At 26.6% G+C, this 12,371-nt stretch overlaps 1 protein-coding gene across 1 annotated transcript; it reads right to left on the reverse strand.

Moving 5' to 3' along the window:
- Positions 1–4,677: 4,677 nt before the first annotated feature.
- Positions 4,678–12,017, reverse strand: LOC122503259 (extensin-2-like). Its single transcript, XM_043613733.1, has 3 exons — positions 11,720–12,017; positions 6,817–8,304; positions 4,678–4,794 (listed from the first exon to the last, which is right to left on the reverse strand). Exons 1-3 carry the CDS (start codon positions 11,735–11,737, stop codon positions 4,678–4,680), a joined length of 1,623 nt encoding a protein of 540 aa, XP_043469668.1. The 5' UTR covers positions 11,738–12,017.
- Positions 12,018–12,371: the final 354 nt, after the last annotated feature.

Below are 12,371 nucleotides of genomic sequence, written 5' to 3' on the forward strand. Positions count from 1 at the left end.
CTTGGAATTAATAACCTCAAAAAATACTAAATCTGCGTTTAAACACCCGCCACCAATTTTTTTTTCGGCGAAATTTTCAGAGAAAGTTTAGAAACACTCACTGAAGAATTACCAACAAATTTCGACTTCCGCAAGTCCGCCATCTTGGAATTTATAACCTCACAAAATACTAAATCTTCGTTTAAACACCCGCCACCAATTTTTTTTTCAGCCAAATTTTGAGAGAATGTTTAGAAACACTCACTGAACAATAACGAACAAATGTCGACTTTTGCAAGTCCGCCATCTTGGAATTAATAACCTCAAAAAATACTAAATCTGCGTTTAAACACCCGCCACCAATTTTTTTTTCGGCAAAATTTTCAGAGAAAGTTTAGAAACACTCACTGAAGAATTACCAACAAATTTCGACTTCCGCAAGTCCGCCATCTTGGAATTAATAACCTCTAAAAATACTAAATCTGCGTTTAAACACCCGCCACCAATTTTTTTTTCGGCGAAATTTTCAGAGAATGTTTAGAAACACTCACTGAAAAATTACCAACAAATTTCGACTTCCGCAAGTCCGCCATCTTGGAATTTATAACCTCACAAAATACTAAATCTTCGTTTAAACACCCGCCACCAATTTTTTTTTCAGCCAAATTTTGAGAGAATGTTTAGAAACACTCACTGAACAATAACGAACAAATGTCGACTTCCGCAAGTCCGCCATCTTGGAATTAATAACCTCAAAAAATACTAAATCTGCGTTTAAACACCCGCCACCAATTTTTTTTTCGGCAAAATTTTCAGAGAATGTTTAGAAACACTCACTGAAGAATTAGGAACAAATGTCGACTTCGGCAAGTCCGCCATCTTGGAATTAATAACCTCAAAGAATACTAAATCTCCGTTTAAACACCCGCCACCAATTTTTTTTTCAGCCAAATTTTGAGGGATTGTTAAGAATGGTTCACTGAACAATTTCCAACAAATTTCGACTTCCGGAAGTCCGCCATCTTGGAAATAATAACCTCAAAAAATAATAAATCTTCGTTTAAACACCCGCCACCAATTTTTTTTTCAGCGAAATTTTCAGAGAATGTTTAGAAACACTCACTGAACAATTTCGAACAAATTTCGACTTCCGCAAGTCCGCCATCTTGGAATTAATAACCTTAAAAAATTATAAATCTTCGTTTATACACCCGCCACAAATTTTTTTTCAGCCAAATTTTCAGAGAATGTTAAGAAACACTCACTGAACAACTACGAACAAATTGCGACTTCTGCATTTTCGCCATCTTGGAATTAATAACCTCAAATAATACTAAATCTGCGTTTATACACCCGCCACCAATTTTGTTTTCAGCGAAACTTTTAGGATGTGTTTAAATCAGGTCATTAAACAATTTGGAACACATTTCGACTTCCGCGAGTCCGACATCTTGGACCTGATTACCCCGCGAAATATTTAATCATCGTTTAAACACCCACCACCAATTTTTTTTTCAGCGAAACTTTCAGGGATTGTTAAGAATGGTTCACTGAACAATTTCCATCAAATTTCGGCTTCCGGAAGTCCGCCATCTTGGACCTGATTACCCTGAGAAATATTTAATCATCGTTTGAACACCTATCAACAATTTTTTTACATTGAATTTTACCGAATATGGTCATTAAAGATCACTGAGCGAATACGTTGAAATTCTGAAAGTTCGCCATCTAGGACTTTATTATCCCGAGAAGTTTAATATCAACGTTAAAATTACCGTCAACTATGATTTAATATGTAATTTTACTAGCAATTAGTGAGTTTTTAATATTTGTTAGTAGAATTTTACTAATTCTAAAAAAATAAAAAATACTGTTGATTAAATTGTTTTTTTAAAAATCGATAAAACTGTTTTACAAATTTATTTACTGAAATAGTTATATCTACTTAGTAAAAAATACATTTAATTTTTACTAATAGTTAATATTTTTTTATTAATTGAAAAGAGGAAAAGTCATTTTTGAATACTTCTAAAAATGCGTAAAATTTAACTTTTCTAAAGAGTTGACACAAAAATTTAATTTTGTTTTTCTTTATTCCTAGGCAAAGTTTTAACTTTTTTCCTGACCCTAAAGAATATTCTGATTCACTTTAAAAATGATTAGCTACTGAAAAAATGTTCTATTATAGATATATTAGAACTTTTTTTTTCATGAATCTCTTTAATTGTAAAATTCTTCGGAAACGTCAACAACTTAGTTTTTACTCATTATTTTTCAATAACAATTAAGATTTTCAAAAATTTCAACTACAAATGTTTTGAAATTGAAGAACTTAAATGAATATTATTAAAAAACGTGAAGATATAGATTAGTCCAAGTGAAAGATCAATTTTTTCATGTTTTAAATAATTATAGATTACTGATAGAGAAAATCATTATTTCATATTATAAGAATATTGTTACTATAACTTTTTCTAAAAGTTTTGAACTAAAATACTTCTTTAAATGAATAAATGAATGAATTACTTTTAATGTTTAAAAAAGTTCTTTCAAAATTTTCAAAGCATTAGTTTACAGTTAAATTTTTTAAATTTCGTTTATTCGAAAATTCTTTGATTAAATATAAATTAATAAATAAAATTTTTTAATAATTTAAAGAAAAAATTTAACTAATCTTTTCCAAAAACTTTAATTCTACAAAATTGTTAATTAAAAATATGAAAACTTTAAATTTTCAAAGACATTAATTTAAAACCTTTTTAAAATTCAGTTGTTTCAAAAATTTCATACTATAATACTTTTAAAATTTAATTCTTATTTAAAATTTTAACTTAAATTTATTTTTAAATAATTTTTTATTAGAAAATTGTACAAAAATTCAATTATTTAAATACAAAAATAAATAATTTTTTGAGGAATGGAATATTTCTTAAAATTGAATTCTTTCGAAGAATTGTAATAAAATTTTTAAGAATTCGAGGAATTTGATTAAAATTGTATTAAAAATAATTCAATTCATAAAAAGAATTTTATTATTTGTGTAAGTAATTGAATTCCTGTGAAATTTTTATTAAAAAATTAATTAAATTGATTATTTATACCCATTTTAATTTTTTTATTTATGAAAATATTTATTTTATTTTTTATTTAAAAAAATAAATAATTAAAGGTTTTATAGGGTAACTGTACCAATTGTCGAGGGTTTTAGGCAACATTTGACTTTGACATTTTTTTTCTCGGAAGTAAATGCACCTTAAAATTTGATTTTTGCATATTTGGACGAAGGATCTAATAATGTTTAATATTCATATTTATTTTTTTAATATAAACTAAATTGTTAAGCAAAAAATATATTTAAATGTCAATCGAGCAAAAGCACCATTTGTCGATGGTCTTGTTCTAATTTCTCGAGCGTCTGTTCCAATTGTCGAGGGTATGACATTTTTAAACATATAACCCAATATAACCTAACAATTAACCTGTACAGATATTTAAAAATCGAGTAGATATTTATTTTTCGATAAAAATATTATAGAACATTACCAGAAAACAAATATATTTATTTAACTATAATTGAATAATTTATAATATCGATAAAAAACCTTTTTTTATAGTAGATGATACAGGACAGAAAATTATTTAACTGTTTTTTATACTTTTATAAATAAGTTAATTAAATTAAATCAATTTTGTTAATCAGACATTAATTGAAAAAATAAATTAATTTAAATCACATTAAATTTGTAAACAAATAAAATAAACTTTTATTACGAACTGTAAATATAATGGTTAATTATAATTAAACTATAGTACAAAATTTTTTAGTTTTAAATAATGCATTTTTTTTATTAATTTTTTTTCCGTCTTCCTCGTTTTTTTGGTTGATTATTTTCTGTTGGTTGTAAATTTTTGGAGCATTTTTTTTCTTTTTCTCTGTACCTATAAATGTTTGGCATTTATGTTTGACGTTTAGTAAATAAACACTTAACCATCGATAAATGGTGCATCAGCGAAAAAAGTGACTACACCAATTTTCGAGCCATTACCTCGAAAAATGGAACTGTCAAAAAAAAGGAACCAAATACCGATGATTTGCTTTTAAAAAATATTGAATATTTTTTTAAACCAAAAAACATGGATACAAAATTAATTTAGTTCTTGTACAAACGTATAATAATAATTTTGTTTACAAAAAGTGATTATAAATACATTTAATTTGGATTTCTAAAAATCTGTTTCAATCAATCTGAAGTATTAGGAAAATGGAGATTCGAGTAAATTTCACGGCAGTGAATTATAATATTAATTAAATAATTATTTTAGTAGAATCGCTACGAAATTTGAATATATAAATATACAGTTGAAAATACAAAGTTTATTTAGAAATTTTTTTTGTTCTTAAATATTATATATTATACTATTTATCTAAAAAAGAAAATTACGATCCTCGACAATTGGTGCACCCTCGGCAATTGGTGCAGTTACCCTATTAGAATTCGTGGTAATTTCGTAGTTTATGAAGTATACAAAAAAGACAGCAAAGTAGAGAATTTTCTCATGCTTAAGCATTAATTGTTAATAAAAATAATTAAACAATAATATTTTGTTTTTATATAAAGTGTATTTAATATATAATTTATATTATATTTAAATATAATATACAGAGATTAAGAGTAATAATAATAATAAAATATTTTTTTAATTGAAATACTGCGAATTTCCTCCTCTTCCGAAGTTTTTCCACCCCCTTCGACCCCTTCCGCGTCCACGGTATCCTCGACCACGATATCCGCGGCCACGACTTGCTCCACTTTCCTAAAAAAATAAAAGGAAATGTATACAAAATTTTTTTTAATTATCAAAATGTTCAGATAATAAAAATTGTACTATTGCATTTATTTACGAATTTATTTAATTGTAAAATTATTTGAAAACACCAATAAATTTTTTAAAATAAATATTCAATTAATATTTTTTCACAGGAATTAAGATTTTCAAAAATTTTAAATTCAAACATTTTTGAAATAATTCGACAACTTATAATGAGAAAGATGATCGAGTTAATCAATTCAATTATTGTTTATAATTTTTAACTAATATTTCTCTGAAAATCAATTATTTTAAAATAATTTTAAAAAAATTCAATTAAACTGTTTCAAAAAAATTAATTCTACAGAATTGTTAGTTGAAAGTATGAAAAATACTAATTTTCAAAGACTTTAATTTGAAATATGTTCAAAATTCAATTAATCTAAAACTATTTATATTTTGCAAAATTGAATAATTAGTCATTATCATTTTTCCACAAGAATTAAGATTTTCAAACATTTTTATTTTAAAACTTTATGAAATTAAACAACTTATAAAAGATTGTTATAAAATATGACCGACTGATAAAATAGTTATTTTGTATTATAAGAATATTGTTACTGTAACTTTTTTTAAATTACTTTCATCATTTCACTTCAATTATTGTTTTCCAGAATTTTGAACTGAAATTCTTCTATAAATACAATATTTTAAATAATTTTTTAAAAAGTTTTTTGAATATTTTCAAATTCATTTGTTTACAATTCAATTCTACAAAAATTCAATTTTTCAGAAAATCTTCAATTAAATATCTATTAGAAAATAAAAACTTCAAATAATTTTAAAAAAAATACGCAATTAAACTTTTCCAAAAAATTTAATACTACAGAATTGTTTGTTGAAAGTATGAAAAATACAAATTTTCAAAGATTTTAATTTTAAACTTGTTCAAAATTTAATTACAGGGTTGCCACAAATATTTAATTTTATTTTTCCCTGACTTTTCCCTGATTTTTCGACAAAAAAATTTTCTCAAAATATTCAATTATTTGAAAAAATTGTAATAAAATTCGTTGCAATAATTCAATTATTTTCAAAAAAAAAAAAATAAATAAATCGATTATTCGGTAATTCATTTTCTAATCAATTTTTATTAGAAAATTCTAGAAGAATTCAATTATTTAAATTAAAAAATAAATCCTTTATTCAAATTTTTAAAAATAATTCAATTCTGAAAAAGAATTTTATTATTTCTAGCAATAATTGATATCTTGACGAGAATTTAAAAACATTTTTCTAAATAATTGAATATTAAAGAATTTTATTATTTATAAAGATAATTGAAATCACTTGTAACTTTTCCAAAATTCAATTTTTTAAAATTATTTTTAACAAAAATTCTTTTATCAATCTAGTATTTATGGACATTGTAAAAATGATTCATTAAATAATTTATAAGTCATAATTTGATGATAGTTCTTGTAAAATTAAGTTATGTAAAAAGAAATTATTATCTGAAATAATAAAAATTCAAGGTTTTGTATTCAAATTCGTGGTAGTTTCATAGTTTACGAGGCAAACAAATAAAACATCAAAATTCAGAGTTTTTCATGAATTTTTAAAATTTAATTTTTTCAGTACTTTTAAAATTCAATTTTTTCAGTACTTTTACTAAAAATCTCTGCCCAATTTTACTTTGCCTGACTTTTCCCTGAATTCCCAGACCTGTGGCAACCCTGAATTATTTCTAAAAATTCATGTTGTAATGCTTTTAATATTCAATTATTATTATCTAAAATTTTAACTAGAATTCATTTTTAAATCAATTTTTATTAGAAAATTCTGAGAGAATTCAATTACTTAAATAAAAAAAAGTTTATTGAATAATTTAAAATTTATTAAAATTGAGTTCTCATAAAGAATTTCATTAACAAATTTTCAAATAATTAAATTGTTGAAAAATTTGTAAACAATTTAACTCCTGTGAAATTTTTATTATTTTTGAAAGTAATTAAATGAAATTCTTACCGCATCTTGGCTCCATGTTGCCGACTCATTAACACCAGGTGGTGCCGTTGGTGCAGCCGGATACGCAGCATAATTTTGATATGCTGCGTATGGTGCTGGAGCTGGTGGGTAGTATGGTGCTGGAGCTGGTGGAGCCGCGTAAGGTGCTGTTGGTGTTGCATATTGTGCTGGAGCTGGAGGAGCCGCGTAAGGTGCTGGAGCTGCGTAAGGTGCTGGTGGTGTTGCGTATTGTGCTGGTGATGAATGGTAATTGTATGATGAATGGTATGGTGCTGGCGGTGCCGCGTCTTGTGCTGGTGGTGAAGAGTAGTATGATGCTGGCGGAGCTGCTGGTGCCGCATAAGGTGCAGGCGGAGCTGCTGGTGCCGCATAAGGTGCCGGCGGAGCTGCTGATGGCGCATAAGGTGCTGGCGGAGCTGCTGGTGCCGCATATGGTGCTGGCGGAGCTGCTGATCCCGCATAAGGTGCCGGCGGAGCTGCTGATGGCGCATAAGGTGCTTGCGGAGCTGCTGATCCCGCATAAGGTGCCGGCGGAGCTGCTGGTGCCGTATAAGGTGCTGGCGGAGCTGCTGGTGCCGCATAAGGTGCTGGTGGAGCTGCTGATCCCGCATAATGTGCCGGCGGAGCTGCTGATGGCGCATAAGGTGCTGGCGGAGCTGCTGGTGCCGCATATTGCGCTGGCGGAGCTGCTGATCCCGCATAAGGTGCCGGCGGAGCTGCTGATCCCGCATAAGGTGCCGGCGGAGCTGCTGGTGCCGCATAAGGTGCAGGCGGAGCTGCTGGTGCCGTATAAGGTGCTGGCGGAGCTGCTGGTGCCGTATAAGGTGCTGGCGGAGCTGCTGGTGCCGCATAAGGTGCTGGTGGAGCTGCTGATGCCATATAAGGTGCAGGCGGAGCTGCTGGTGCCGCATAAGGTGCTGGCGGAGCTGCTGGTGCCGCATAAGGTGCTGGCGGAGCTGCTGGTGCCGCATATGGTGCTGGCGGAGCTGCTGATGCCGCATAAGGTGCTGGTGGTTGTGCGTAGTATTGTGCTGGTTGTGTCATGTAAGGTGCTGGTGGTGGTGCGTAGTATTGCGCTGTTGGTGTCATGTAAGGTGCTGGTGCTGGAGCAGTTCCTTCAGCGGCAGGAGGAGCTGGAGCACTTGGTGCCTTGAAAAGTGAGGAGTATAGTGCTGGAGGTGTTTGAGCAGCGAATGATGGTGTTGGAGCAGTGGCGGATGGTGCTGTGCCAGCGACGAATGGTGCTGTACCAGTAACGGATGGTGCTGTACCAGGATGACCTGCAGTAGCTATAGGAGGTGCTGAACCAGCCACAGGATGACCAGAAGCGACTGGAGGTGCTTGACCAGTGATAGTATGACTTGGAGTAGCTGTAGCAGGAGCTCGAGTAGCAGGAGGTGCTGAACCATCGACAATAGGAGGTGGATTCTTTCCTTTGGTTGCGGATCCAGTTTTCACCTCTGAAGCGTATCCCGTATTTGACGGTTTCTGGAAACAAATTTTTTATTTAATATATAAGAAACATTCTTTTAAAAGATTTATTTAATTTATTAAGTGTATTCGATTTTGTTAATAATTGTGAATAATAATTTTACTATTAAAATTGATTAACATTATTGATAGAAAAATAAATAATATTTAAGAATAAATTGTTTGATTATTCAGTGTAAAAAAATTTCTAACTATTTTCAATAAAAAACTTTTTAAAATTTGTGTTTTAAAAATATTTAAAGAAAATCTTCAAAAATTATTTGCTGTAAGATTTAAAAAAATATTTTATAAAAGTGTATATTGTTTGTTTATTTATGATTCAAACATAATCAAAGAATTAAAATGCACTGCATTTTATATAAATAATTGGATTTAAAAAAATATGTTGACATTTTAAAAAATCATTATTAATTTCAGAAAAATTAATAATTAGAAATATCAAGGTTGCCACAAATATTTAATTTTATTTTTCCTTGATTTGCAGACAAAATTTTCACTTTTTCCCTGGCCCTAAAAAATATTCTGATTCACTCTAAAAATTAATAGATATTCAAAAAAAATTTTCTATTTCATGTATTTACAAATTTTGTTAATTGTAAAATTATACAAAAACATCATTAATTTATTTTTTAAATAAATATTTAATCCTTATTATTTTTTGAAATTCAACAATTTTTAAGAATATTATAACAAAACATAAAGAAGGAGATCAACTCCAAGTCGAAGACTCGGAGTGATCTCCTTCTTTATGTTTTGTTATAATTTAAATTACCATGAAATTTTTTAAACAAAACAAGAATTTTATTCAAATTTTTAAAAATAATTGAATTTTGAAAAAGAATTTTAATATTTCTAACAATAATTGAAATCTTGATGAGAATTTAAAAACATTTTTCTAAATAATTGAATATTAAAGAATTTTATTATTTATAAAGATAATTAAAATTTTGACAAGAATTATTTTTTTAAAAAATTTTAAAACATAATTGAATTTTTACGAGGAATTTTATTACTTTTGAAAATAATTTAATTCTTCCAAACGAATTTTATTCAAGTTTATAAAAATAATTGAATTTCGGTGAAGAATTTTACTATTTCTAAAAATAATTGAATTCCTGAAAAGAACTTTGTTAATTTTTTTTTAAATAATTGAATTCATGCGACATATTTTATAAAATTCTTTTTAAATAATTAATATTTTTCGAAAAATTTTATGAAATTTTGTATATTAAATAATTGAACTCATGTGAAAATTTTATTGCTTATGAAAATAATGGAATTATTTCAAAGAAATTTATTAAATATTTTATGAATTATTGAATTCCTGTGAAATTTTAACAAGAATTTTATTCAAATTTTTAAAAATAATTCAATTTTGAAAAAGAATTTTATTATTTCTAACAATAATTGAAATATTGACGAGAATTTAAAAACATTTTTCTAAATAATTGAATATTAAAGAATTTTATTATTTATAAAGATAATTGAAATTAGTTGTAACTTTTCCAAAATTCAATTTTTTAAAATTATTTTTAACAAAAATTCTTTTATCAATCTAGTATTTATGGACATTGTAAAAATGATTCATTAAATAATTTATAAGTCATAATTTTCCGATAGTTCTTGAAAAATTAAGTTATTTAAAAAGAAATTATTGTCTGAAATAGAAAAAATTCAAGGTTTTGTATTAAAATTCGTGGTAATTCCATAGATTATGAGGCAAAGATAAAAATATCAAAATTCAGAGGTTTTTCATGAATTTTTAAAAATTCAATTTTTTTCAGTACTTTTAATAATAATCCCTGATTTTTTCCTGACCTGTGGCAACCCTGTTTAATCAATTTTTATTAGAAAATTGTAGAAGAATTCAATTATTTAAATTAAGAAATAAATAATTTATTGAATAATTGAATATTTGTTAAAATTAAATTCTCATAAAGAATTTTATCAACATTTTATTAAATAATTTAATTCTTTTGACAAATTTTAATAAATTTTTTAAGAATAATTACATTTTTCCAGGAATTTGATTAAAATATTATATTAAACATTAATTAAAATACTGCGATGAGTTTTATTATTCCTGAAAATAATTTTAAAAATTTCACAAAAATGTTATTACAATTTTTTAAAATATTTGAATTTCGGTAAAGAATTATATTATTTATAAAAATAATTGAATTTCTAAAAAGAACTTTGTTAAACTTTTTTAAATAATTGACGAATTTTATAAAAATATTTTTAAATAATTGATATTTAACGAATATTGTTATGAAATTTTGTATATTAAATATTTGAACTCATGTGGAGATTTTATTACCAAGTTGAAGTCCACAACGTTTATCAACGAAAAAAGTTTTTTAATAAGTGTTAATTAATAGGAAAAAAAGGATAAAGCAACAATACTGTCAAAAAATGTATTGAAAAGGGAGCTTTATTTATATTTTAATAATAATAATTGTTGTATATTTTACAAAAATATAATAATAGAATAAATTAAAAAACCTTTTTCGTTGATCAACGTTGTGGACTTCAACTTCGTATTTTATTATTTATGCAAATAATTGAATTATTTAAAAAGATATTTATTAAAATTTTTATAAATTATTGAATTCCTGAGAAATTTTAACAAGAATTTTATTCGTTTTTAAAAATAATTGAATTTGGAAGAAGAGTTTTATTATTTATAACTGTAATTTAAATTTCGACGAGAATTTAAAAAAAATAATAATTCAATTCTTGGGAAAATTTTATTATTTATGAAAATAATTGATTTATTTCGAAGAAATTTATTAAAAATTTTGTAAACTATCGAATTCTTGTGAAATTTTGCCAAGAAGTTTATTAAAGGTTTTAAAAATAATTGAATTTCGAAGAAGAATTGTTTTATTTATAAAGATATTTTAAATTTTGACGAGAATTTTTTTAAAAACTTTTGAACATAATTGAATTTTGGAGAAGAATTTTATTATTTTTAAAGATAATTGAAATGAACAGAATTTTTTTTTAAATTTTTTAATTATTTGTAACTTTTCCAAATTTAACTTTTTTTTTAGTATTTTTAACTAAATTTCTTTTATCAATCTCGTATTTATGAAAATTGTAAAAATTATTTATTATATAATTTATTCGTTGTAATTTCCCAGTTTACAAGGCAAACAAAAAAACCATTAAAATTCAGAGTTTTTTCATGAATTTTTAAAATTCAATTTTTTCCAGTACTTTTACTAAAAATCCCTGACTTTTTCCTGCAATCCCTGTCTTCCTTGACCTTGGTAATACTTATTATACAAATCCATGATTTAAAAAAAAATTAATAAAAATAGTACAAAAAGTAAATTTTTGAAAAATATTTTTATGTAAATTTTGGGAAAAAAATAATAATAATATTTAATTAATATTTAAAACTTACTTTGTTTTTTCCACCCATTGTTGTTCGATTGAATAATCGGGGTAATCCTTCACACCACTATGAACTGACCACTGAATGCAAATCAATGCTAATGACCGGAACGCACGACCTTGTCTTCCACTTTCTTCTTGTCCACCCCTTTCTCTCCACCCCACTCCCATGTCTCATAGTTGCGGAAGCCAATGAATAGGCAGACCGATTTCCGCGAATTCAAATTTGTGGGAAATGTTTTGACGCGGCTGTGGAAACATCTAGAAAGACGCGACGCGTTCCATTGATCATTTATTCAGTGATAAAAAAAAGTGTTTGTGTACTTTTTTCTGTTGAAAGTGATCAGTACTATTTTATTAATTTAAAATTATTATTATTATTATTATTTTTATTATTATTATTATTACAATTTAAATTACTTTATTTTTTTTTCGTTTTTTACTATTTTAAAAAATGTCCGAGAGAAAAATTTTGGAATCAGTTGCCAAAATTCTTTTGGATACTGTCGACTCAGAAGCAGAGGTAAAATTCAACGCAGCATTTTGGAGAAAAGTAAGTAAATTTATTTATTACTTAATGAAAATTTTGCCATTTTTTATATTAATTGATTCACTTAAAATATAATCAAAAACAAAAGAAAATGTTTCTCATACATTATTAG

The sequence above is a fragment of the Leptopilina heterotoma genome, unplaced genomic scaffold (assembly GCF_015476425.1).
Source record: "Leptopilina heterotoma isolate Lh14 unplaced genomic scaffold, ASM1547642v1 Lhet_251, whole genome shotgun sequence".
Classification (NCBI taxonomy): Eukaryota; Metazoa; Arthropoda; class Insecta; order Hymenoptera; family Figitidae; genus Leptopilina; species Leptopilina heterotoma.

What these genes read in the sequence shown, in the direction of transcription:
- LOC122503259 (XM_043613733.1), bottom strand. An exon ending in CAACATGGAGCCAAGATGCG is followed by an intron (nt 4,795 to 6,816) that starts GTAAGAATTTCA and finishes TTATTTTTTTAG; the next exon opens with GAAAGTGGAGCAAGTCGTGG.